General features: G+C 50.7%; 8 protein-coding genes across 8 annotated transcripts; 3 read left to right on the top strand and 5 right to left on the bottom strand.

Annotated features, from left to right (window-relative positions):
* The first annotated feature begins 158 nt into the window (after positions 1-158).
* On the top strand, positions 159-1,475 carry dscB. The gene is made up of 2 exons (XM_032078587.1): positions 159-639; positions 778-1,475. The coding sequence occupies exons 1-2, from the start codon at positions 373-375 to the stop codon at positions 1,360-1,362; spliced, it is 852 nt and encodes a 283-aa protein (XP_031941303.1). The 5' UTR covers positions 159-372; the 3' UTR covers positions 1,363-1,475.
* BDV37DRAFT_121847 (putative PHD finger domain protein (Ing1)) lies at positions 1,344-4,010 on the bottom strand. Its single transcript, XM_032078588.1, has 5 exons — positions 3,340-4,010; positions 2,577-3,262; positions 2,303-2,511; positions 1,659-2,222; positions 1,344-1,603 (listed from the first exon to the last, which is right to left on the bottom strand). Exons 1-5 carry the CDS (start codon positions 3,715-3,717, stop codon positions 1,545-1,547), a joined length of 1,896 nt encoding a protein of 631 aa, XP_031941302.1. The 5' UTR covers positions 3,718-4,010; the 3' UTR covers positions 1,344-1,544.
* kgd1 (alpha-ketoglutarate dehydrogenase KGD1) lies at positions 4,009-7,906 on the bottom strand. Its single transcript, XM_032078585.1, has 4 exons — positions 7,861-7,906; positions 7,414-7,769; positions 4,911-7,329; positions 4,009-4,859 (listed from the first exon to the last, which is right to left on the bottom strand). Exons 2-4 carry the CDS (start codon positions 7,639-7,641, stop codon positions 4,321-4,323), a joined length of 3,186 nt encoding a protein of 1,061 aa, XP_031941301.1. The 5' UTR covers positions 7,642-7,769; positions 7,861-7,906; the 3' UTR covers positions 4,009-4,320.
* A 732-nt stretch (positions 7,907-8,638) lies between these two features.
* BDV37DRAFT_283241 (uncharacterized protein) lies at positions 8,639-11,713 on the bottom strand (the record flags this gene model as incomplete). The annotated part of the gene is made up of 1 exon (XM_032087257.1): positions 8,639-11,713. The coding sequence occupies one exon, from the start codon at positions 11,711-11,713 to the stop codon at positions 8,639-8,641; it is 3,075 nt and encodes a 1,024-aa protein (XP_031941300.1).
* Positions 11,714-12,165: 452 nt separating this feature from the next.
* Positions 12,166-15,862, bottom strand: BDV37DRAFT_121792 (uncharacterized protein). Its single transcript, XM_032078586.1, has one exon. The coding sequence runs from the start codon at positions 15,262-15,264 to the stop codon at positions 12,619-12,621; it is 2,646 nt and encodes an 881-aa protein (XP_031941299.1). The 5' UTR covers positions 15,265-15,862; the 3' UTR covers positions 12,166-12,618.
* A 2,131-nt stretch (positions 15,863-17,993) lies between these two features.
* psf3 (DNA replication protein PSF3) lies at positions 17,994-19,246 on the top strand. Its single transcript, XM_032081999.1, has 6 exons — positions 17,994-18,213; positions 18,274-18,342; positions 18,400-18,458; positions 18,514-18,703; positions 18,794-18,902; positions 18,965-19,246. The coding sequence occupies exons 1-6, from the start codon at positions 18,172-18,174 to the stop codon at positions 19,030-19,032; spliced, it is 537 nt and encodes a 178-aa protein (XP_031941298.1). The 5' UTR covers positions 17,994-18,171; the 3' UTR covers positions 19,033-19,246.
* A 1,746-nt stretch (positions 19,247-20,992) lies between these two features.
* BDV37DRAFT_121748 (uncharacterized protein) lies at positions 20,993-24,442 on the top strand. Its single transcript, XM_032078584.1, has 5 exons — positions 20,993-21,090; positions 21,176-21,259; positions 21,313-21,384; positions 21,484-21,764; positions 21,822-24,442. The coding sequence occupies exons 2-5, from the start codon at positions 21,232-21,234 to the stop codon at positions 24,162-24,164; spliced, it is 2,724 nt and encodes a 907-aa protein (XP_031941297.1). The 5' UTR covers positions 20,993-21,090; positions 21,176-21,231; the 3' UTR covers positions 24,165-24,442.
* A 511-nt stretch (positions 24,443-24,953) lies between these two features.
* On the bottom strand, positions 24,954-26,414 carry BDV37DRAFT_283238 (uncharacterized protein; the record flags this gene model as incomplete). The annotated part of the gene is made up of 1 exon (XM_032087256.1): positions 24,954-26,414. The coding sequence occupies one exon, from the start codon at positions 26,412-26,414 to the stop codon at positions 24,954-24,956; it is 1,461 nt and encodes a 486-aa protein (XP_031941296.1).
* Positions 26,415-26,673: the final 259 nt, after the last annotated feature.

The following is a 26,673-nucleotide window of genomic DNA, read 5'->3' as shown; positions in this document are numbered from 1 at the left end:
GGAGAGCTAAACTAGCGCATCATACACTATTGACTATACATCAATTAGAGTTGCACTCGGCATGCCGAGCAACCCCACAAGAACCCGCAGCCTCGGCCCGGCCTCGAGCTCAACGCAACGTGTTCACGCATCACACCATCCTCTCCAACTTCCTCTATCTCCAAGCCCCCAAAATTCAACACCAACACCAACACCAACAATCCCCCCTCCCACGATCCAAGAGGGGCTCTAACCCCTCAATGCAACAAACACCCCAATAACGCCCCTCACGAAATCCAACAAGAAAACCTCCACCTGTCAACCTCTCAACCACCGAACCCAACCCAACCCCAAGAAAACAAGTAAAAAAAGACACCAGAGCAAAAAGAAAAAATGCACACCTCCGGGCTAACAAACACACCCCTAACGAAAACCCTCCTAATCTACACCCTCGCCTCCTCCATCGCCCTCTCCATCCTCGACATCAAGCACCTGGCCCCGATCCACGTCTCCCCGCATTTCTGGCCCTACGGCCAATTCTGGCGCGCCCTGCTATGGCAAGTCGCGGGGTTCACCAATTCCACGGAGGCGCTGTTCGCCGCCATGCTGGTGTACCAGTTACGGGTTATTGAGCGCGCGTGGGGAGCGAGGAAGATGGCGGTATGTTATGTTATGTTATTTCTTTCTTATCCCTGTCACTCTATTTCACAGACTATTCAATAGTTTGAGGAAGTTGTATGTGAAGGAAAAAAGATGGTGAACAAAAAAAAAAAAAAAAGGCTAATGAAGAAATAACAGACCTTCCTCCTAACAACCTTCCCCTACACAACCCTCCTCCCTCCCCTCCTCCTGACGATCCTCCTGCGTCCGCTCTCGCTCACAAAACTAAATTACCTGCCTTCCGGGCCCACGGCGACCATCTTCGCCTTGCTGGCGCAATACCACTTCTCCATCCCGCATACGTTCCGCTACCGCATCGCGACGTCGAGCTCCAAGCCCGCGGATGACGACGCAACGGCGCAGTCGGCGGGGAAGTCCCTGACCTTGCTTTTCTCGGATAAGTCGACGACGTATCTGGTCGCGGCGCAGTTGGCGCTGTCGCAGTTTCCCGGGGCGCTGTTGCCGGCTGTTGTTGGGTGGTTTGTGGGGTTGGCGTGGCGCATGGAGATATTGCCTGGTGTGGGTGCGCGGTGGAGGGTGCCGGCTTGGGTTGTGGGTGAGAAGGAGAGGACGAGGACGGTTGGGCCTTCGGGTGGGGAGGAGAGGTATGAGGATTTGAGGCGGAGGTTGGAGGGCGAGGCTGCTGCTGCGGTGGCCGAGGCGAGTGGTTCTTCTGCGGGACAGGGTTCGGGGGTTGGGTTGAGACAAGGGAGGAGGGTTTGAGACGTGCAGAAGGTAATGAGTGTTTTGAGGTTGATTTGGTTCTTAACGAGGGTTGGTGGATGTTGAAACTACCAAGTTTTGCTTCAATGCCATTCTATATATCCCTTTTATGTACTCATACGCCTGTACAAAATCACTTCATCCGAACGCCGTAAGCATGATATGCTGTAATGCTTTTTAGGTTACCGGCCACTTCGACTTCGTCGCATATTATCCTTGCACTCGTTACAATACCATTTGACTGCATCGATTAGCAAAGCTCGTCGTAGGTGCGAATAAAGGTGCAAGCCACTCACCATTCTTCCCGGGCGGTTTCGTCAACCCCACACAAGACAAGTGGAACCATTCGCGGGGACAGGCGTCGTTGTCGCATGCCACCATCTCACCAAAACTGATTTCATTACAGTAACAGTATCGCGGCTCTCCCTCTTCGTCTTCGTCGTCGCCCTCATGGTAGGATTCTTCCTCTTCTGAAACCGCCCTCTGTTGCTGCACGACTGGCACACTGCCATTCTTCTTGTGCGATCGTTTGGCCGGTGCAGTGTCCGTACTCCGTGTTGGTCGGACCCGCGGCGCGGGCTCGGAGAATGTCGCCAGGACGGGAGTCGACGTCTTGGACGATCTACCCTTCGGCGCTGGTGGGTTGGGCGCTGGAGGAGCTGGGATATCACCAGGCTCAATTGACTCGGCGGGCTTTCCATCCGTGTCTTCACGTTTTGTACTGATGGGCGCTGATACCTTGGATGCAGCTGCTTCTGTAGTCTCAGTTTCCATTTCCCGATGCGCGTCCTGGCTCGCCATGGCGACTGTCTCCATCTTCGGTGTATCCTTGGGTGTTGTTCTGGCTTCACTGGTTTTATCTACACCGCAGATGTTAGTATGATGAGATTCAGACATGTTGAAATCAAAGGATAATGAAATAGGTGTCCAGCGAACATACTATTATTAGCCACGCGGTTGGACGCTGAAGATGATGGTCTTTGGCGTCCATTCGCCGTTTGGGTAGAATTCTGTTGAGCGCGAGAAGACTGCGGTCGGGTTGCCGCATTAGGCCCAGGGCTTGCTGCGCTCCGCGGGATGGCGGCTGCCCCAACCAGAGGGGATGGTGCTAGAACAGGAGAATTTGCAGCAGACGCAGCAGTGTTGTTCCTGAATGATTCAGTCAGCCCATTGGAAGCTCAGGAAAGCACCGAACAAGGAAATACAGGGCATACCTCTTTCGTGCACCACCCGCGTTCGCATTAGGTGCCCGAGACCTTTTCTTGGTGGCATCTGCGGCGTCCTTGGACCCAGCACGACCAGAAGCACCAGCGCCACTTGCAGACCGTTCCATTGCAGCCCCAGTATCCACGGTTGGCGGCCGCTCGACTTTGCGTCGCTTCGTCTGGCCTGATGCACCAGCTTGACCATGACCAACTGCAGAGGCATCATTCGCAGCAGCGCCTCGTGCCTTGCCTGATTGTCCCTTACGGCCGCCCGCGCGCGCATCATCAAAGTCAGAATCGGCATGCGTCCGACGCTGCTTACGTGCCAGAACAGCCTCACGTCTCGCTTCACTCCTAGAAGCAGCTTCCGCTTCGTGAAGGGCGTGGGCCAGATCCTTGTTGGAGGCAGCTTCGCGACGAGGGCGCTCGTTGGTGGTGGTCTTGACAGCATTCCTATTTGAATACGCCCAGTGTGTGAGGCTACCCAAGCGTGCCTCGTCACTGATCTCGCCTGCGATGAAAGGGAAAATGGTATCGAGGCGAAGGAGCTGACGATCTAGTTCATCGTTCGCATTCGAAATAACATGGTTCTTCTCGTCTGCGGTCATCATTAGGTCTTGAAGGGTCTGCCGTACTCGACCGAGCAGGTAATGCCGGTTCGAGTGTTCCTGAGGCTCGACCGCTTGCGAAGCACCCTGTAAATTAGGGACATATCTTAGTATACAGTTTCTGAGTGTATCTACCGCCCGCGAAAACTCTTGTATGGGCTTACCGTAGCCAGATGTTCTTGCGACACACCAGCATTGTCAGGCGCTTGTGTCAGAGGGGGAGCTGCTTGTAGCTCTGATGAGGCCTTAAGTAGCTGCTGGAGGTTATCCTCAAGAGCCCACGCTTTAGCATCGACCTCTTTCAACAGAGAATTGTGACGGCGAAACTCTCGCGGGAGGGCCGTGATGGCGTCAGTGAAATGTGTGAGAGCGGGGTAAAACCCATGGGCAACAGGCGGAGTAGGAGGTGTGTCAGTAAAGGAGCCATGGCCATATGCAAAGGAGGACCGCCCAAGGGTCTTGGAAGTTCTTGATGGATTTGTCCGTGTCTGGCGCACCGACTGCCGGGAGTTGACGGCCGACGATGAGACGGCGGAAGACATTGTGACGGCGTGTAAGGGACACAGCGCCAAAGACCCAAATCAATCAGGAAAGAGGCAATCACAGATGATGACCCGCCAGGAACACGATCGCTGGGGCATGGACAGGTGAGGGACGAAGCGACGAAGGCCTCGAAGTGCGGAGAACGGCAGAATCGCTTTCCCCTTTGGGTCGGCGTCAGGTGATTGGTGCCTGTGGATGACCTAAGGCTCCAAACACGGCTGATTAACCATCCCCTATGTAGTTATGCTCTGACGTCATCATAACAACCCTAACTTGGACGATCATTTCATAGACTTCGTTTACGACCAGTGATGCGAATCAACACTTGCAGGAAAGAAAAAGTAAATTGTATATCAAATCTTTAATTTACACGCACACACAAAAGACATTTGCTAGGTATAAACAGGCCAGACCATGTATCGTGTGTCAGTATTCAGAAATCTAATGTTCCAACACAACACGACTGTAGATTACTAGTAGGACGTTGTCAACAAATGAAATCGTACAAAGGAGACTAAAGCGAGTGTTCGCTGCCTCATTTCTCTGAAGACAAGGCACCTAGTACAGGCTATTATATCCCTTGCTCTAAACTATCCACAAGCTTACTCGCCCTTCAACCGCTCCTGGTGAACGGAGAAGGCCTCTTCAAGGAATTCCTGCTCTTCCTTAAGATGGACACTCTTGAGACCAGTGGCAACGGATGCACTGGGGGAACGACCAGCGTAGAGAACGTGGCGACGGTTGTGGTGCTCCGTCTCGTTCAGCAGAGTCTCAATGCGAGGCTGAGTGTAGCTCCAAGCACCTGCATTCAGAGGCTCTTCCTGGGCCCAGACAATGTTGCGGGCGTTGGGGTAGCTGTCAAGGTTCTCCTTGAGCTGTGCCCAAGGGAAGGGGTGGAGCTGCTCGATACGAGTGATGGCAGTGTTACGGATGCCATTCGCCTCACGGTGTTTCAACAGAGAAGCGTAAACTTGTCCGGAACACAGGATGACACGCTCAATCTTCTCAGGCTCATCGATGGTAGAGCCGTGAGCAGGGTCAGGGATGATATACTGGAAGTGAGAGTCGCCAGTGAAGTCCTCAAGGTTAGAGCGGGCAATGGGATGACGCAGGAGTGCCTTCGAGAAGAAAATCACAAGAGCTGAGAATGAAAGTTAGTATAGTCCATGTAAAATAGAGGGAAGTTACATACGCTTGCGGAACTGGCGGTGGATCTGACGACGCAGGATGTGGAACAGGTTGGAAGGCTCGGTCATGTACGCGATCTGCATGTTGCAGTCTTGGTGCTGGCGGTCAAGCTTGTCCTGGGAGGGGAAGATACGAGGTTCCTCGTTACAGAGCTGCAACCAGCGCTCCATTCTACCGGAGGAGTGCTCTGGGCCCTGGCCATCGTAACCGTGGGGCAAGGAGACAACAAGACCGGAGCGTTGCAACCACTTGGATTCTCCCGAGGCAATGAACTGGTCAATAATGCACTGAGCGTTGTTGGCAAAGTCACCAAACTGCGCTTCCCACATCACGAGGGCGTTAGGGGAGGTCAGGGAGTAACCGTATTCGAACCCAAGGGCTCCGAATTCGCTCAGAGAAGAGTTAGAGATGACGAAGCTACCCTGATCCTCGGAGATGTGCTGCAGACCGGTATAGGTGTTCTCGTTCTCCTGGTCATGCACAACAGCATGGCGCTGGGAGAAAGTACCACGCTCGACATCCTGACCGGAGACACGGACATGGTAGCCTTCCGAGACGAGGGAGCCGAAAGCAAGAGCCTCGGCAGTGGCCCAGTCGATGTTCTTGCCCTCATCCACGGTCTTCTTGCGGTTGGCCAAAATACGCTTGAGGTTACGATGCAGAGTAAAGCCTTCTGGAGCACCGCTAATCTTGTCAGCAACGTGCTTCAGAAGAGGAACCTCAACACCAGTGGGGAGGTGAGGCAGGACCTCGGTGGCCAGCTCCTTGGGGGTCTTGAATCCGTTCCATGCGGAGGTCAACCATTCCTTGCCAGTAGGCTGGTAGTCCTTGCTACGGTCGAAGCTATCGTTAAGCATACCCCAGACCCACTTCTTGTGCTCGTCGATGTCCTCCTTAGTGAAGGTACCCTCGGTGATCAACTTCTCGACATACTTGTCAAGCTGGTTCTTCTGAGCGGCAATACGCTTGTACATCAAGGGCTGGGTGAAAGAGGGCTGATCGGTCTCGTTGTGGCCCTGCTTACGGTAGCAGACAATGTCAATGACGACATCGCTCTTGAACTCCGCACGCCAGTCTGCGGCAACCTGGCAGACATAGTTCACGGCCTCAACATCATCACCGTTGACGTGGAAGACAGGGGCGTCAATCGACTTGGCGATGTCCGAGCAGTAGGGGGTGGAACGGGAATAACGAGGATCGGTAGTGAAACCGATCTGGTTGTTCACGATGATGTGAATGGTACCGCCAGTGGAGTAAGCAGGCAGGGAGTGGAAACCCATGGTTTCGTACACGACACCCTGGCCAGCAAAGGCCGCATCACCGTGCAGCAGCACGCCCATAGCAGAGTCGAAATTCTTCTCATCCTTGTTGTAGTGCTGGATAGAGCGGGTCTTTCCGAGAACCACGGGGTCTTCGGCTTCCAAGTGGGACGGGTTGGCAACCAGAGACAATTGGACACGCTTACCAGAGGGAGTAGGGCGCTCGAAGTTCATACCCAAGTGGTACTTGACATCGCCAGAGCCTTCATCAGAGGGCTCAGCGGAGCCAGCGAACTCACTGAAGATGGACTCGTTCGGCTTACGGACGACGTTGGACAGAACATTGAGACGGCCACGGTGGGGCATACCGATGACGATGTCCTTGATACCGTAGTCAACACTGCGGTCGATCAAGGCCTTCATACCAGGAACGAGAGATTCACAGCCCTCGAGACCGAAACGCTTGTCGTTGGGGAATTTGGTAGCAAGGAAGGATTCGAAGCTGTGACTCCAGATGAGACGGTCGAGGATGCGGCGCTTGTCATCAACAGAGTACTTGTAAGGCTCGGGGATCTCGAAGCGGTCACGGATCCAGTCGCAAGGCTTGCGATCAGGGATATGGATGTACTCCACGCCGTAAGAGCCACAGTAGATACTCTCACAAGTAGCGATGATTTCGCGCAAGGTCATCTTCTTACGGCTCTCGGTAGCGAAACGAGGCAAAATACCGGGGCCAAGGGTGAACTCCTCGTCCAAGTCGCGCTCGGTAAATCCATAATGATCAAGCTCGAGTTCCTTGGGCTTGTTGTAGCCGAAGGCCTCGGCCTCACCACGGATGCCCAAAGGGTCAATCTTAGCCTTGTGGTGGCCACGTGCCTGGTAGGCGCGAACAAGTAGCTGAACCTTCAAGTGATTTGTGACGTCGGTGCCGGCAGCCATGGACAGTCCAGCGCCAGGCATTGTTTGGGGAACACCACCGGTCGGGGTAGGGACAATTGTCGGGGGTGGTTGGAAGGCCTGTGAGACAGGCATGTTACCCTCCTCCATGTTTTTGAAGTAGGTTTGCCACGAGATGTGGACGCTTGACGGGTCGTTCTTCCACGCCAGGTACATTTCGTCGATATAGTTTGCAGTGCTGCCCGAGAGGAAGGAATCATTGGGATCCTATGAAGAACACGCGCCAAGCGGGTCAGTCGGACCGATTTCACTTTGCAGTATATCAATCTCTCAAGACATTATGTAGCTTACCACGCCCTTATTCGTGTCCTCCGCGGAGACGGCGTATGCTCTCCTACCATTGGACAAACGATCAACAACGGCGAGAGGACGTCTCGTGGTCAAGCCAAATTTTGAGCTCTGGCTGGAAGAGGCATGTCTGGCAGTAGAAGCAAGAGAGATAGACCTCCTAGAGGCTGAGACGGCAACACCGCGCAGCATACCGCTGCCGGTGGCCTTGATGGCTGTGGTACGAAGCATTGCGGGATTTTTTTTTTACAGCGTCAACAGAAACAAGGAATCACAATGTAACAAGAGCTGGAAGCGCTTCTATTACGAAGGCTCTAAGAGTTAAAAAGATATAAAATTGCAAATCAAATATAAGAGACCTAGTCAGTCCGTTAGCATATTTGCACTCGTCGACTGTTGTTACCAAAGCTGCCGAGAATTTCAGACGGGCCAAGGGAAAGGAAGACGCACGACGTGTCGCAGAAAACAGGTGTCGACTAGAATTGCCGTAGCACCTGCACAAAAACGGGACTCATCAGAGAGCGCACGCACTCTGGATAGAAAATAAAGGTTTTGGGGAGAGGAAAGTTAGGTTGCAGAAGAACCTCAAGTTGGGGAACAGGAGAGAGAGCAAGGAAGCAGGATCCTAGCCTAGGAGCGAGAGAGGGTTTGCCGAGATCTACGGCTACGGCTATGACGGCCTTGTGGCTGTGGCTGGCTGTTTTCCCTTCTGCAGAAGCCACGTTGCTGACTCAGCCACACCCTGCCAAGCGGGCCGAAGTTGCCGGCTTGCGACCAGGTCACCAGCGAGGTACCGCCACACTTGGCCGGCCGGGTATGACCATTTCCCGGTGCGGGTTTTTGCGGATGACCACGTCGGCTGGCCAATCATGTATACGTCATTAGGTGAGAGAAACAAAACCGTCAACATAACCAAGATCGTTATATATTGAAATCACGTCAAGCAAATCAGTCCGATAGGCTCACTGCAAGAAGAGTTGGACGCAGTCAATAGACACACATGGGGCAATCAATCATCTAATCATTAAAATTGTACACATTTTCGCTTTCCGAGTCACGTCTCAAAACATTAAGGTAGGATAGGTCAACCGTAACTGAGGCAGAGGCATTATGTAAGTAATTTGAACTGGAGGAAACGCTATATATACCGTCGCAATGGCATGTCTATTGGTTGTAACTGTCATTCCGGGGCTCTGGAAGAGTCCCAAACGTTCATAGTCGGCGGTGTTCATTCACCTTCAATACTCTTTGGTTGCTGGGAGAGGATATGTGGTGGTCCCCACTTGTCAATGGGAGAATCAGTCGCACTTGTGCCACCGAAGGCATCCGGAGGAGCATTGTAGACTGTTGGACTCACGTCAGAAAGACCAGTGAAACTTCCACGGTTCGACGAAGGGTGCGGATGTGGAGGTGGACTTCCGCTACTACTGCGGAGGCTTCCATTGCTCCCACCCCAGGCACCACGCCGGAGCCTCAATAACGCGCTGAGCGTCATTTCATCCTCGATACTCCCCATGTCCACCAGCTGGGCCAGGCCAGGGCTCGACAGTGGATTCGAGTGCGCCGCTCCGTGAGCGGCTAATGAGATGACCGAATTGCGCGTACTCCACTCGCTTCGTTCGGTGATGGGTGTTAAACTGGGTTCCCTGAATTTGCCACGGCTGCTAAAGCTGCGAGTAATACCTTCAATCCCGCGTGGTCCAAAGTACCCGCCATTTGTGAGCTCTGAGGTACAATTACCATAGGCCTGTGCATAAAATCCGAATTCCTGGCCGTAAAACCCTTCGTCATCATTCTCCAACGCCTCCGCGTTGGCAGCGGCGATGATGGGGTCATCATAAAGAGCAGCATCATTGTCATCATAATCAAAATCCTCAAATACGGACTCGACGCCTACTGCGTCGGCCAGCTGGCTCAAGCGGCTGTCGTCTGACACTAGCCCCGAATGAGAATCCACAGTCTGCGTGACGCTTTCATGGCCCAGAGACTGTTCACTAACACTGATGCTGCGTCCAAATCTGTCAGTAGTGGCAGAGTCATTGGCTGCCTTGGCCAGAGCATTGTGCAGTGCCTCTAGGTTGTGTTCCGACAATACACCCCCATACGACTTCGCTGGCCCCACGTCGGGTATTACTTCCTCCTCATGGCCGTACCTCCTGGGGACCACTTCTCGGTAGTCACTCGCCATGCTTGGAACATGCTTAAGGCCGCCATCGTGTCCGGGAAGTCCATCATGTTCATTCAGAACATCTCTAATGCCAGGGTTTGGCTCCTCCTGCCGAACAGATGCGGCTCTTTGGGCTGCCGGCTTGCGATCATACAGGTGACTTGTCTCATCATCGAATATTGATTCATCAAATTTTTCGCCTTCGATATCAGCAGCGAGATCGCCAAACTCTCCATCGTCAAAATACAAGTCATCGTCGTCCTCGTCAACGGCTAGTTGTGAGGTATTCAGATGAGCGTTAGTTGCCATTTGTGGGGCCACCGCCAAAGGCGCAGTCTGCGGCTGCGGCAAAGTCTCTGCTTCACGGTCGGAGAGTGATTCGTTGTTCAAATGCACAGCTGCAGGATCACACATAGAAGAGCTCTGGCTCCTCTCAGGCTCAGGAGCCAAGACTTGGTCACCTTGAGCGTTCGGGAAAGGAGCCATGCTCGGGGCATTGGGACTACTCGGACTAGCAATTACCGGGGACAAGCCAGGGGCAAGCCACGATTTGTTCAAGATGTCCCCCGGCCCGGAAAAGTCCTCGAAGTCATATTCCTCATCTGCATCAACATTGACGCCTGGAATTTTTTCCTCCAGGTCATCCATGTCGTCTATAAGATCATTATCAAAATCGTCATCTGCATCGCTAAATTCTCCGTTGAGTCGGGCTTTGGCCCTTCGTGCAGCTTCCTTCTCTTTATGTTTTTCTTCCAATAGCTTTTCTTGCGTTGAGGATTCCACACCATTCATATCAAAGCTGAATCGAGACGCGTTACTCTTGAGATGTTTTGGTAGCCCCAATGGTTGATGTGGTACTATCTCGACAATGTCTGCATCCAGTGGCGCGGCATCATTTGTCGGTTCAACGTCTTGGCATTTAGTAGAGGCATTGTTATCGGTAGCATGAGGTTCTCTATCAGGGTCTGGTAGGCTCGATGGTAGGTTCCGGGCAAAGACAGGAACAGACTTCGCATCATTCTCATGATGGGTTGGGTCGGTTAACAGGGAGGACTGCAAATAAGCTTTATTCTCAACCTGGAGTGCTTTCTGGTCTTCTTCAAAGTGCTCTCTAAAGACAGGAGAGTATTCACTATGTCTCTTTCTCTGGTCATTCACAGGGACTGTCAAATCATTAGTATAACCCTGTGTCCCGTTGGCCGCCTGGGACGGTTCGTGCGAACTATGTCGGTTAGACACGCCATGTAGTAGAACAGGTGCTGCGGACAGGTTCCGACGAGGTCGAGGAGCGGAGAAATCATGAACAATGTTTCCACGTATTCTGGGGTCATAGTCGTCTGGTATGGCAGGGATTACGTTACGGGCCCTGATATTCGCATCCTCCGCCCGGCCCGCTACCTGGGAAGAACGTCTTCTAGCCAAGAGGGACATGGGGTTCAAGAGATGAAGCATCGCCTTCCCCGATTTGTGGTGGACAGGTTCCGTAGAAGCATCCCGATCCCCTTGCCGGCGGCTAATTGTACTCTCCTGTTTGTGGTCCCTTCGCGGTGTTATTGTCCTTTCGGTGGCGTATTCATCAGGGGGTGCCTTGGAGCGAAAATGGCCTAATTGCGCCATGTCGGGGGTAGATGAACGCTTCAGATGACTGGCGGAGGATTGTGAATGGGAGTTCAACAGTCCTTTTCCGAATGAGAGCCGGAAGGGTGAATTCGGCTTAGATGAGTCGCCCTCGACCTGGTCCGGCCGTGAACCAGGGAAGGATCGCTGCGAGTAATTCGATCGTGGTGTTAGGGATAAATCTCTTTCTCGTTCTTCGGGACTTGAATGGAGGCGAACATCTTTATCGGAGGAGGAGGACGGTACCGCAAGGGTGGCGCAAGAGGACGGAGCATTGATCGCAGCAGCAGATACGGCGACATTGTCTTTGCTCAAATCAATTTCCGCATGATAATTGCTCGACACCTGGGTATCTGGTTCTTCCGAACTGAACGTAGTCGGCAGTGCCGTCGAAGTAGGGATGACTGGGAGCTGCGGAACGTTGCTTGCGCCATTAACCCTCGCAGAAGAGGAGACGGGGGGAGCACTGGATCGGCGATGATCGCGGCGCCAGTATGAGAAGACAGTAGAAGGCGGCATGATGAGAGTTGCAGTCCAAGCTCATAAGCACCCACGGTGCTTCTAGAAGAGCGCGCGCTCTGTTTAGAAACCACAAAATTCTTCCATAACGCTTGCAATTCTTTTTCACACGCACGCTCTGCGGAGAAGATTACCACCAGGTGCGTGGGGCAAATTAAATTGGACTGTCTCACACGGGCTCGGGCGGTGCAATGCAATGTTCACCACTACGTATGTCGGGGTTTGTCACGAGAAACAATGAGATGTTTAAAAATAGTAGGGTAGTTTAAGTATAACTAAGATAAGAGTATGCGCCAGTATGTAATGTACTAGATCTGCGTTGATAAATGGTCAAATCAATGTCAGATGCTAAGGCAAAAGGGGGTAAATGGAAGAAAAAAGGTACGTCAGGGACGGGAACAATGTCGCTGTCCTTCCGAATGCGGACAACCTGGGCCCTAACCCGCTTTTCCTTCCCTGAAAGAATGTCCCAATGACACGCCCATGGAATTCAGCTGATGCTCAAATGCAAAAGAACAAAAAGAAAGGAAAGAGTTCTCAGGGGCTCCGGAAATGGTCTCGTTCCAAACTGGCCTGAATTGGCAGGCACTGAAAGCTTGGCATCCTTCAAGCTATGATAAGGATCCCCGGTGCAGGACCCCGTCAAGGATAACAGAGCTCAGAAACAACAGCATCGCGCCAGATCATTCGCCTTGATTACTGAAGAGTAAAATGAAAATGAAATACTATACATACTTGCAATGCAATGCGTTCGCTAATCTACAGGACACCGCAATGACCCATGCTTCCAATCATCATAAATAACAAGATGCGCTCAAGAAACCTATCCATCCTTCAACCAACGCAGAACAAAAATTAACGATGTGGTAATGGTAAAGAAGGAAGTAAGAAGTAAAAGGACGGCCTTATACTATACTCTGTCTCCATCGGTCAATCATCTCACGCTGGCCCGTCTCGACGCCTGGTCGTACGGGCTTATGCGGCGCAACATAGCTCAGATGATTCATCCCCAGTATAGCATCGCTGTAAAATGTATTCGGGTGGGCTGGTCCATATCCAAAGGAATCGGTCCTTGCAGGTCCTTGGTATTGGGCAAATCTTGATGGCACCGGCTGTCCGGGGTGCGCCGAGAATTGGAGAGACATGCGACTATCGTAAGGAGTTTGGTAGGTCGAAGTACGATGCAATGCGGCCTCCCTGGAAATTGGTCGTCCTCCAGGGGCCGGCCGTCGGGCATGAAGTAGGTCCGCCATACTTCTTCGGTACCTGGGCACCTTCAGAGTCGAATTTCGTGACTCCGTTTCCTTCTGAAGACGTGCTCGGCGTTGAGCCAAGGTTTCCTCTTCTGGCGGTCCCTCGTCTTCTTTCTCCTTGTCGTTCCCATTCATGTGGTCAACCTCCGCTAGTATCTCGTCGGCAAATTCACTTCCTGTTGCAGATTTACGGCGGTCGTTACCCTTCAAGCGCTTCAAACGATCGGCCAGGGTCTCCCCTTCGTCGCCACTATCACCCTCAGCGGGCTCCTGTACATTCTGCGTGTACATGGTAGTCGGACGGTTGTCTGGGCTGCGTGGTGGAGGAGGTGGTGGTTCACCCCGCAATCTCGCGCGGCGCCTGCTCAAGGGCTCGCTTTCTTCTAATTCGCGCCTCTCCATGAGACCCAAGGGCCTGTTATCATCAGTAGCAGTAGCCTTCTCGGGAAAAAGCATTCCGAGGGGCACATCGTCATCGCCATCATCGTCTGGCTTGTTAACATCGGGACCTTCCCAAGCAAGGGTAACAGGCCGATATCTTCTATGTTCACTCTGCTTCTGGGCAACAGCATCAAGCTGGAGAAGCGTTGAATGCAGTCCTACAGAATTGACAGCAGTCCGCTGTCGTTGCCGCAGCTCGTGTTTTCTCATTTCGAGTTCCGCTAACAAGGTAGAAGGAGGTCCTGTAAATGGAACCTCCTGTTCGTTGCTTTCACCTTCCTCGTCCTCGTGGGGATCATGCTCAGCATCATCTCCATCACGAGCGCCTTCACGTAATGAAGTACCCTCATGCATGTCTGCTGCATCAGCTTCTGTTTGGTGGTACAAGTGATGTGAGGCGAATGAACTTGCTCTGGCATCCGAGTCAGAGGAGGGATTGTCGACTCTGAGGGTACTCCTTGACATGTGTTTCTTCTTCTGCGCCGCCAAGTCTTTAGATGATGCCTTGTTGGCGTACACTTCTGAACCGACAGCGCCAGCGTACGGATGGTCTGTGAAGGCAGTAACCGGCGCATTTGTCGAGGCATCGAGAATGCTGTCAAGTGTCGCAACTGCGGAAGACTGTTTGACTTCTACGTCAAGTGGTGTGGGGGGTTGTTCAAAGAAAACACTAGCACGAAGCTGCGGAGGCAGATCCGCTGGCTGCTTCTCACGCTTGGAATCTTTTGTATCGCCTAGAGCCTGACCAGACAGCCAAGGAGCCGATTTTCGGTTTTCAGCAGTGACTGATCCAAGCAACTGCGTCCGACGCTTTTCCTGTTCAACGGTAGGCTTCTGTGACAGCCGCGGCGGCAAATTAAGCATCATCGGCACCGGAGCAGGGTAATATACCATATTCTCGCCGGTCTGCGGCTCCTTGTACGACTCCGGTCCGCTCGCCAGAGGCGGCCTTGTCAAAGATACTTGTCGCCCAAGCTCTAGGCTTTTATCGTGGGGAACATAATGCACACCATCAAAGTCGGTGAATAGAACCCTGGCCTGTTGAAAGGTGTCCCCTGACGCAGCCGAGGATGGTCGTTGAATTTCATCCGGGGTGTGACTATACTGGCCATGGTAGGCAAAGTCGGGCTCTGCGGGAGCAGGTGGTTGTGGAGGGGGGTTAGAATCGTTAGAAACGTGCATCATCGACTGGGAGAATCTTTCCTCGGGCATATGTTCGGAAACTTGGGCTAATCGAGAGGCAGACATAATTGACCCTTGGCTGGATGGTACTGTTCCCTTCATGGGGTTGCTTTCACGGACGGAATTGGAGACTGAGCTGACCGAGCGCCTCTTCTGTTCACGATCCATCTTGCGGATTTCGCTGCCAATATCCGCCGAGCTGGAGCTAAGTTGTTCGGCACTCCTTTCCAGCCTCTCTACATTATTCAAATAGGCACCTTGTAGCGATTGAAGATCTGGGGTAGGATGGCTGAGAGGAACAGGGGTATCGGTGATCGGAGATCGCAGGGGAGGTTCAGGGGAGCCGGCGTGGGCAGCTCTAGTGTCTAGCGGCGCAACGCGACGGAGACTATTAGACCTCCGGTTTGTCGGAGGATCGGCGACGTCGTAGTCATCTTCCTCAACCATGTCATAGCTTGTGGAGGTCATGGACCGGATCAACGAACCTAACCGGCCCATGCTAGAATCCTCGGCGGTTTTGGCTGGCTGCAGATAAGTTCCTCCGCCAATATGATCGGCATCTAAAGGAAGTTGTTGGAAGGTCGATTTGTGCGGCGACGAGCTTCGGGAGACATCAGAATCGGTCGCGTTGGAAGCCACCTCGTGGTCGGTTTGAGAAACAGCGTTGTACGCCATTTTGATATGTGGTTGAGGATGGCAGGGTGCAATCAAGGGCCATCAAGGGAAAAGGCACTCTGTCGTGTGATCCACCCACAAAAAAAAAAAAAAAAAAAAAAAAAAAAAAATTCCCAAAAGAGGGGAAGGTTCTTAGGGGCGTTTGGTAGCAATCAGGGAGAGATAAGGCGGGAGAGGCCTTCCAAGACAAAGGTCATCACAATCAAATCGGACGTTAGGGATAGAAAGGAAGGGAAAGGGAAATTTTTGAGACAAGAGAGAAATAAAAGGAGAGAACTTAGAGAATAAGCAGGTGTGAAAAAGCAGAGAGAGAGAGAGAAACAAGAAAAGAAAATAAAAACTTGGAAAAGTAGGATAAGGATGACGGATTCAGATTAACTACCAAAGACGTACAAAACAGGGCATGAGAGTTGGGATCGCATACATACTGTACAGTACCATACTCCTGGATGGTGAACGGAATTGGTTAAATCCAGAGGGATGAAGTAGTACGTACTAGGTACAGTACTCTGTACTGCCTGTATGTACCTATTTTTGTTTTGTATGGTCTGTGGAATGTATTAACCAACTGGAGGTCCCCCTTATAAGACCCTTAAAGTATAGGAAGAATATGTATTGTCCATTCTTGTCATGTTTCCACCGTTGGTTCCTTTCGCACTTTTTAATTTTCTTGAATTATTTTTTTTCTTTTCCAGGTGAGCTAAATTTGGATCATGGGGAGAAACAGACTAAATTATCCGCCACCATGTTTACAGGCAACCCTAATTAAACTAGTAGCCTGATAAAGACAGACACTTTTCATCACCTGCACTTTAATATGCAAAAAGGAAATTTATCTCGAATCGTAATACTAATTTACAATCCTAAAATTATATTGACAGTCAATTGCATTCACACGCATCAAGCTTGTCAGCTTTGCAGGAACTACCTGCTTGCAGATGATGAATATTTGTAAGAACTTGATACATCAAACAGCAGACGCCGGATATAGCAACCACTCAAATTCAAATCTACCATCAAATCTGGGTCAATAATCGACTATTAATTACTATTAAATGTCTTATCCTCATCCTCCGCACTACACTATCGAACTGCGCCTCGGTCTGTCCTGCAGGACGATTAGTGAGAATCTTCAAATCGAAGTGCTAGTAGTGTCTTACCGGTTTTGTAATGTGACAGCTAAGCATCTAACAGATCAAGGCGCTTCATATATAAGATGAATTAAGCTCAAGAGTACAATGTCAATGACACTGGTTACAGACTACATCTGAGTCTCTTGGAATGTCCCTGAATGCAATAAATCCACTCGATAGTAGCGTCTTGGCGTTGGTGATTGATGGAAATTCCATGTTCTAGACCCTTTCATACGTGAACTTGTGTATTACTTGACTCCACTGTACCTTTTCAACGGTTCCGTTTTCAACACACTCTTACAGCATCAACAATCATGTTGTAGAGATTACAAGAGAGGTATACATAAGTCTTGAAATAAGACTACTTATTGCTTATATGGAGAATGAGAGACCTTACTGGTATCTACCAGAATTTTATCATACAGTATATGCAAGGGTCTCTTGTTTTCCGCTTACCAGTACATCCATGTCCACACTATCCGATTACTAGTGGCATCAAGGTGCTTACGAGGTGTATCTTAGTTTTACACAGTATATTGTAAACCATGAGGTATGTACATGTCTATTCAAAGATAACGATGCAACGGCATCAAACATGTTCTTCAGCAATCTGTTTTGTCTTGCAGTGGACTGATAAGCGGGGCGTTACTGATGGTACTTGTCCAGGCGACGTTTCCATCCTTAGTCGACCAAGTCTCAATTCCACGGTACTATCTCGATTGTATCTGTTTGTCCTTGGCTAATGAGTATCCACTTACGGTCTACATCGTATCGCTAGTCATACTTCCATTGGGGTAGTCAGGATGGATAGGATAGTCACATCGAACTATGAGCGCTCGCAGAATGGAACATCAAAGCCGCTATAAGGACAATGTACAGCAACTAAAAAGATCATTCAGGTAGATATAAAGGTAAGCTACAACAGCGGTAGGTAACCACGATTGAGCCTGTAACACACACGCTAAGCAGCAAGACCATAATATCCTGAGTTTGTGACCTGGGCGGCATTAGAAAGGAATGCCTAATGTGCCATACGGTACAAAGTAGCCCATAGAATACTTTGAGGATGCTGATATTCCTCCTCGGGTATTAAGAGAGCGCACAGATTTAGCCCGATTGAGCTTCTAAAGCAGGAGAATACCCTGTGAGGGGCTGTCTGAAGAGCCTTACAAGGGCTTGGATAATGACTATAATGGATTTCAGTACTCATATTTAGTTTTGAAAAGGGGCAGGTTGTGTTAAGAAATACCTCTGATGTATCTCCCTCGGGGCATTTCCGTCATGTTATGCAGAGTGACAGGAACATATTATACGTACTGTTTCTATGATATAAATGAGGTCAGGGAACAAATCTGAGTATGCAAAATAGACTTTGGATATGTACAGTCCCTGCTGTTTCCCTATATGGAGTGGACTTAAACTAGAGAAAAGCCGTGAACTCTCAGAAGGATATCTATATATTTTCAAGACCCCAAACCTAGTAGCACGACAATGACGTCACCGGAATCAACGAAAGATGACATCTAAAACCCTTCTCTACAACGAAAAGGAAACAGGAGAAGTCAATAGGTTAAAAGACCAAAAGTTAAATATTACTGCAGTGTATGTCAAGCTACGAGGCTCTTAAAGTACCTTTTAAAAAACGATAACGGCACACGTGACATCGCGAAATGTGGGACGCGCCTCAAAGTGACAGGTGACTTCAAGAAGTGAGGTCGCTGATCAGGTTCAAATTCTAGATTAAGAGACAGTTACACAATCCAACTCCTTCGAAATGTCATACTATGATATTGACTCTATCTTAACAGATGCCCAGGTACGTCACGAAAATCTACACGTACCAGTCGGACGTGTTTTTAATGTCTCACGGTGATAGAAATTGCCTTGCACATTCGAACTCGAGGTGCCAGGGCTTGGAATTCTAGAAGGCAATCCGGGCGACAATGTAAGCTTATGATTTGGATTACAACCAACGAGGATGGCCGTGGATTGACAACATCAGATCAAAGCTGGTACTCGCATCGACCTCCCATTATGGCTGGGTGAAATGCTCTCTATCGGGTGAGATCTGAACAACCCCCAAACCCCCAATCAGACCGTATCTAAATTAGCAAAGAGCTCGACTGGGCACTTCTCGTCTAGTCACACTAGATATCCCTTCAGCATTGTCAGAACGGGTCATGAACGCCTTAAAAGCAGACCCTCGGACTGTTGATCTGCGGGCATTAGCGCCGCATTTCTACAGTCTGAGCGAGCGAGTTTTGGAGCTTTTTGAGGAGGAAGAGATGGTCGATGTTCTTATTAATGTCTGTTCACCCCCCGCACACCCGAGGAATAAGGAGGAGGAGGAGGAGGAGGAGAAGAAGGAGAAATGCCTTGGCTAATAACTCATATAGACATTCAAGAAGCGCGCCTCAGAGATTGCTGACCATGCCCACAACCCAAAGGGAGCTCTTGGTGACGGCGTTGAGTTTCTGCGGGGGTTAGATGAAACGGAGAGGCAGTGTACGTGGAAACCAACTCTACAGCTTACAACCTTCTGGCTTGTTTCTAATCACTCGGTCTAGTGTTCCGTGTGGCCCATGATAGTGCCAAGGAGACACGGATATGGGCTGGGGAGGCTAAGAAGAGGTAGTTCGAGGGGGGAAAGTATCACCGTCCAAATTTAACAGATTGAGCTGTGCTCGTCATATGAGCTATGTTTATTGTTTTGCCCGGGACGCTAGTCATGTGCTTAGGGCTTGCTGTGTTGGTGGAGTTATATGGAATTGGCACTCGCATAGAAAGGAGCTTGCGAGCTATTTTTGCTTTCAAGTAGACTTAAATTTAACAAGCTTCATGGTGTTTTATCTTAGCCCACATACCCTTGAGGATTATCAGTGTGTACTCTAGATCGAAACCCTAGACGGTTACAAATAGCCGCAAACTAGCAATGTGGGCTACATATGCGTACTACAGAGGCAGGGGGGGGGGGGTGTGTGCACTGCAGTCCGAAACTATATACTGTAGTATGAAGTCGAAGAGGTCTGTCGGGCCATTAGGAAAGGCTAACTTTATATGTTCCTGATTAATGCGGTGGAATACTAGTTACTGCACAGGAACATCTTGTACAAGGTTCAGAACCGACCGAGTAAGATTAGGATTGCTTTTGGCGGTGTAGCTGGAAGCGAGACGCGGGCATCGTGGGCTGATCCTTTCTGTGGGGCTTTGTTTACATAGCAACTTAGTAGCTTCTGGTTGTCGGGACTGCAATGGAGTAAGTATCTTGAATTTGTATCTATATTTCTTGGAAGCGTTCCAAGAAGTATTGGGTGGGGTCATGAGGAAGTTGCTTGTTTCTTGTGGGATGTTGACGTTTGCATTCTTTTTCCAAACGGTCTGCTAAGGTTAAGAAGATCAGCTGGATGGTCGATGGGCAGGGGGTTGAAACGGTTGGTATGGCAAGAAGGGAAACCTTCCACCATTGAACTAACAACTACTAGTACTACTTTAGTTAGTCCGTAGTCGTAGTCAAGAGTCCAGCCCTTGCGACAGTTGGAGGATTCATTAAATGGAATCTGCAATGCTCATTGGTGAGCGATGAAACAGCCGAGGGATGTGGCTTTCCGATTGGTCTCTTTCTTAGAATGAACCCCTTCAACAAGACTGCGTTGAGTTAGTAGGAAAGGACGATCAACCGACGGTGGGACTACCGTAAGGTCCCGACTATGCCTTTAGTGGTTTTAGTGCTTGCCTTTGCCGGGGGACCTATCACGCTTGTTGATTGAAGACTAGACGATGACTTGGGGTTGTTGAGAGGATTGAACATTCGACACATTCTTGGATGAAAGAAGAGAGTGCGCGAGAGATAGAGAGATACGGAGGAATGAACAGGGAATGCAACTAGCCTGCAATCAAGTGTCAAGAAGGTGTCACAACATTCAGTTCCAATCCTCTCCACAATTTCAATTGTTGTCGCATGGTAACCGGACATTCCCAGCTGATCCATGGATGGGGGGGAAATAAGGGTAATATCCCGTTCGCAGAAATAAGACTAACCAGAAGGAGAGTTGTAATGGGATCGTGCAGCGTGTGGGGATTCTTTTTTTTTTTTTCTTTACCTACTCTTTCTCTCCGTCACCCTCCTTTCTTGGCTGTGAAGATCGACTCGTCATACCTTTTCCCGTCACATTTTAATCTTTTCTCCTCTCTCCCCTCACATCCAGAAAGTTACGTACTTGCCTCGCTACCATTTCTTTTGCGCGGTGCTTTCGCTGTGTGCGCGTTGTTACCCTGCCAATTCCCTGCAGCTCCTACGATTCACGAGAACCCATCCTCGACCTGTATCTCTGCGCCAGACTCCTCGCATCGCCACTCGCCCAATAGGGAGTGTGAACTTAGCTCGTTTTCTCACTCGACCTGTCGATTTAAATCTCCGCCTTTAATGAAACGCGCGCATTAGGTGGACATAGTCGCACTGTTCTCCTGCACTCTACGTTCGTGTCGTGCATCTTGTCAATTATGCGCGTTCGGTAGCCGAGTTCGTCATCTAGGGATCTCGAACCGGCATGGACAAATCACCCCAAAGGCGAAGCACCGCCTCGGTGCACTCAACCACCCCTTCGTCATTGCGAAATTGCCTATACCCTTCCCCGGCCACGGCTCTCCCAACTGGTCATACGCCCCCAAGACAGAGTCCGGAACTGAAGAGTTGGTTAACCCAGCCTCCCCTCCCTTGAATGATTCAAGGGATACCAGACTTCACAACGGTATACTAACTATTCACTTGTTCCTTCAAGGTAACTCTCAATCGCCAAAATCTGCAGCGCTCACTCGGGTCAAGAGACGGATTAGGATGGATACTCCATCACATATGAATACTGGTACGATTTTTGAAGGCCGTGGGATATTCAGGTGATGCTAATGTGCCATACAGAAATGTCATGGCCGCATGATCTATCTTCTGTGACCGGCTCGCCCAAACCGAGCTCGCAAACCTCTAGATCAAGTATGTTTGCAATGTGATTGTTGTGGAATCAACAGATCATTAGACATATTCATGTCTCATACGCAATATCTGGAATTCTAACGTGATGGCCCTCCGTAGAAACCCCCGAAACTGGATCAACATCGCTGGTGAACCCATCCTCCTCTCTGCTACAAGACCTGTTGAAAGAGCAGCGTGCGACTCGGGGGTCGCGTGGCACAACTTCAGAAGACACGGACGACAATGGACCCCGTACGCCTCGTACGCCAGGCCGTTCCCGCTCCAACTCTCAGGCCCAGTCACAGGAAGAGCCGGGCTCTGATCGGCAACGAAAGATCAATAATGCTCTGGCTGTGGGTCTAAAGCAACCCCGGGAGATGGGGATGAGAGAAATGGACCAAGTGAGTGGCGCCATGGTAGCTTCTACCATGATCCTGCAGTCACTAATAGAATGATAGTATATCTCGAAGATGAATAAGCAGAACTTTGACTTGAAACTCGAGATCTTTCACCGTGCCCAGCAAATGGCGGCAATGGAAAAGAAGCTTGAGCGGATGTTGGAGATGGAAGAAGAGCTCCAACGCCTGCGGGATTTAGAGGACGAGCTACAGGAGTTGCGGGATGCCGAAGAAGACAATCAGAGGTTGCGGGAGTCCAACGAGCAATTACGGCAGGAAATTGATAAACGAGACCAGGCTGTGACAGAGGCGGTAGAATTAATCTGTCAGCTCGAAGCGAGAGTGGAGGAGCTAGAAGCAGCCGGAGATCATTCTAGACCTTCTACAGCCCGACCTTCTACGCCTGATGGCCCAGGCCCAGCTATTGAAACGCCCAAGTCTCCTACGCCTGTGGATATCCCAGAACGGATATCCTCAAAGAGAGGTGCAACGTTTGGTGACCAGCATCGCCGAAGGTCTTCGGGTACACGCCATCTCAAGAGAGCACCGTCGTTTCTCCTTCACGAGAACCAAAACACGGCGGCTCTGCGAAGTGTCTACAATCCTGCCGACGACCAGTCTCGCTCCGAAATGAGCATACTTACGAATTCCGAAAGCCTCCACTCCATGAACGAGACCGGCGAACCTGATTCCCCGAGGCTTAGTGCACTGAGTGAATGTAGTGAACTGCATATAGGAGATATCACTGGGGCGTGTAATGACTTTGATGAAATCGAAATACCTGTTCGCAAGAGAGCATCGACAGCGCAGAGTTCCATATTCTCACCCCTTCCGAGAGAAGATCGAGAAAGGGATCGGTTACGTTTTAGCTCATGGACTCCGCCGAAGCCAGATATCGATCCAGAAGGCACTCCGAGAATGAATATTCGGCCTGTGCTAGATGTTTTCAGAGACACTGATAAGCCAAGCTTTGAAAGCATCTCTTGCGATAATAGCTCTAGTCAAAAGACACATATTGACAGCGTTTTTGGAAGCTCTAGGCTACCTCCTACCCCTGACACGATGAGTACCGCACATGCATTCGGAACCAACCGGTCCAACGGCAGCGCTACGGAGAAGAGCCAGGTTGATCAGATTGCGGTTCTTAAGCGGGGACTTCGCCGTCCTCGTTCCGCAGACGAGCTGACCACCAGGCAAAGTTCCGGCAATAGCAGGCTGACTGATGGTACAGATACCAACATTAGTGAGGTTATGCACCCACCGCTTAGTCCCGACGAACGAGACGAAGCTCCTGCTATATTTCCCTTGGATAGCATATCATCAAGGACCGGCTACATGCAAAGCCAGCAGCCAGTCCATGGGTCGAACTTTGGCTACTATGGAAACGGAGTCTTGTTCAACCGGGATGATCTGGAACATGTTCTCTCGAAGATAGACAACAACTACTACTCGTCACCTAAGTGCGATGAGGCTGAAGAGCCCGCTTTGGATACACCATCTACATCACCGCCCCTTACCCCTCAAGATTGGGTGGAAGCAGCGAAATCCGGTAACCCCACTGGGAAGACTCGTGCCCTCGCCCCGGCTATTGGCCCTGTTCCTACCAAGTCTCGACCAGGTGGTACTAGAGCTCCAAGCCAGTCCTCATTCCTTGGGCGTCGCCATAGCGTTGACTCGACCGTGCCGGACCTTCCGATTATACCCACGCTTGATCTAGGCTCCCTGGAACCTGTTCGCCAGCCTGAGCCGGACCCAGAACCTCGACGAAAAATCAGTTTCCGGCCTCGGTTTTTTGGAGGCTCAAAAGCGACGCGCCGTCTCCAACCATCACCCATTCCTGATGCCACGAATGAACAGGATGGAGCACCCTCTCCAATCATCCCCAAGATTAGACAAATGGGGCCTTCGAAGTCGGCCAGTACAAATCAAAACGATTATTCGCCCACATCCTATGACAACGGCCGTACACCTGCCCTTGCATATGCCGATACAAAGGGTGGCGATATGCGCAGAACCCTTCCTCATTCATTTACAGATTCCAACATGCTGTCACATAGTACCGTAAACAGGCCACCCTCGTCTCACGGCAAAGGACACAAAAGACGGAGCTCACTTGGAATCTTCGGCTGGATGAAAGGGGCCAGCGGTTTTGGGTCGTCCCATAAGAAATCTGAACCTGATTCCTCTGCGATGTCCACGCAGTCCAGTTCGTCATTCAAGGACAGAACCCCCTCCCGTTTAGCCTATGAGTTTCCGGTTGCGAGCACTGAGGTCAGGGATGCTCATTTAGCTTCCATGAATGTTGCAGTTGAAGACTTCGCGTCTAGTACGAAGCGGATCTCTTGGGTAGAAGAAGAGACAGCCCGACGGCCTAGATATGTGGATCGTCGCCGTCGAATTTAATCTAACCTCGAGAGACCGTGTACACGATATACAACAAGAAACGCAAACCGAAAAATCAGCATCCATTATCTCTTCACCACTATACGGTCTACTCTAGTTCTTTTGTTTTAATGCGTCACGATACCCCACGAGTTATAGTCTAACAGATGGCATGGATTGTACAAGTATTTGCATAGCATTCGTGTCTGAGAGGTTAGGAGTCACTGTCTGGATTTCTTATGTCTTTTGGTGTCTGGTTGGTACGAACTACCGTTGTCTATCCTTCCTTCCTTCCTTTATATTTTGTCCTCTCTTTATCCCACTCTCACCCCAGTCACTCTCTATGAATTTCCTTCATGTCCTATTTCCTACAGTGGTTTGCATATCCAAGTGATTTTTGAATTGCGATGACTGATGTTCAATTACGTTTGCATCTTGGAGGGGTCCTCATTCATTAGCATCTTTTGTGTTTTGTCTTGTATTATCGATTTATTATTGTTATTTTTTCCCCCTTTCTGTTGATTCCCTTTTACTTTTTATCTCTTCGTTGCGAGAAAGTCGTCTATCTGATGAAGTTATGTATGAGTTTCAATTCGCCTCTTCCTATTATTGCCATATAAACTACCATGCTGGTTCACGAGTCGGCCATTCGAATCCAATCTATATAAATCCGTACAATTTATCCAACCAAACCCATCCAGCCCAAACTCCTCCTCGAGTAAACTACAGTACAATACAAAAAGTCACCCCAAAAGACCCCTCCCCTTTTCACCGCCTATAACGCCCAAAGCAGAGTAGAAATGAAGAACCTCAATACCAATTATTCCCAGCTTCGCCCAGCTTCTTCCCCTTGGGATTCATTGAAAGAATCCTCTGCCCAGGCAAAGTATCATCCGTAATAGCCGACTCAAAGATCCCCGAAATAGCCCTCTTCCCTATCTCCGCAAAAGAATCGTACCCCTTCCCCGCCTCGTCCCCATTTATCGCCGCCCACTCCCTCGACAACCGCGGCGACCGCCCATCTCCCAAATCAGTCCACCGTGTCACGACAATCGCATGCCGGAACACGTTGCGCTGCGAACCACTCCGGTCCTCGGTGAGCTTGACCTCAACCAGATACTCGGAGGGACACTCGGGGCAGCGACGCATGGGCCGGCACTTACCGCAGAGTGATGTGAGGGCGTTAGGGTTGTGGATTCGACGGTGATACATGTCTTTTGCGCGGTGCTCGAGGCCCTGCAGGCCGTTTGTGGTGCGGGGTACGGGGATGTGGCCGAGGGCGCATTTGCAGATGTTCATGAGTTCGCCGTCGCGCCAGTGCGCGCAGACGGAGAAATATGGCCAGTAATCATCGCGCGAGTAGAGGAGAAGTCGCTGTTCGCTGACACTGAGGCCTGGGTCAGCGAAGCAGGTGCTCACGACCCGCATGAGCAGTCGGCCGTGGTGGATGTGGTATCGGGTCTGGTGGTACCAGCCGTCCCTACGCCAGCGACGGCATAGGGAGTCAGGTGGGATGCCGTAGCTCGGTCCGAATCGGTATGCGCGCATGACGAGCTGGTGGAAGGTGAAGTAGAGGACTCGACCGTGGGTGATGCGGTGGCGGGGTGCTGGGCGGGCGTTGTTGCGGGCGTTGGGGCAGTCGAAGAGCGGATTGACTACGTCTGCAGGCTCGAGCTTTTCGCAGCCTTCTTGTGTGCGGCGATGGTATTTGCCGCAGGGGAAACAGAGGAGATGGTGAGGGAGTAGTTTGTCTTGTGAGATGAGGAAGTCCGCCTTGTAGTCGTGGTTTTCTGGGAGGTTTATAGTTATCCAGGGCTCGCGGCCCAGACGAGTGTATAGTGTTCGGCTGGAGAAAGCCAGACTGGCTCTCTCGGCGGGATTGAGATACTCAGCGACCTTGGCCCAGAGGTCCGATGTTAAGCTGGCAATCACGGGCTCGCCTGGCGGTCTGTTGTCGAATTCGTGTAGTTGCACGTTTGGGTCGGAAGGGTCGAGATCTCCCACACCAATTGAATGCAGCATTGCGGTATGATCACGGACTTCGCCTAGCTGTGTATCTTTCTGAAGATTTGCTTCTCGGTGTTTGAGTCGGTGGGCCTCCCATGGGGTCAGCGAAGGCACCTCCGGGACGTCATTTTTGCTTGGTAGAGCTTCTCTTAGATTCGGAGCCGATGCCTTCCGGAGGACCTGACGGGATTTCTTAGGTCGGAGAGCGCCGGCGAAGAACGCCCGAAAGCCACCGCGCTTTTCTCCAGGGCTTTCAGCGGACATTTTGAGAGAATTGGCCGTTGAGAGTTGAGATGAGAAAGAAGCTCCGGAGAGGGCGGAGGAGTGGATACCAAAAGAAGAAACAAGCTTACCGGAAACTGCGGAATGCGACGGGAGCATGTGATCAGCCACTGTGGCTGGTGCCCCAACGATATTTACGTCCAGTACGAAGTCAACAAGTACGGAGTAGTATATATATATATATTTATATATACACACGAGGCGTATCCAATTGCATTAGGGCTACAAGTACAGCCTGATC

Source organism: Aspergillus pseudonomiae (genome assembly GCF_009193645.1).
Source record: "Aspergillus pseudonomiae strain CBS 119388 unplaced genomic scaffold BDV37scaffold_34, whole genome shotgun sequence".
NCBI lineage: Eukaryota > Fungi > Ascomycota > Eurotiomycetes > Eurotiales > Aspergillaceae > Aspergillus > Aspergillus pseudonomiae.
This window is presented reverse-complemented; position numbering and strand designations above follow the sequence as displayed.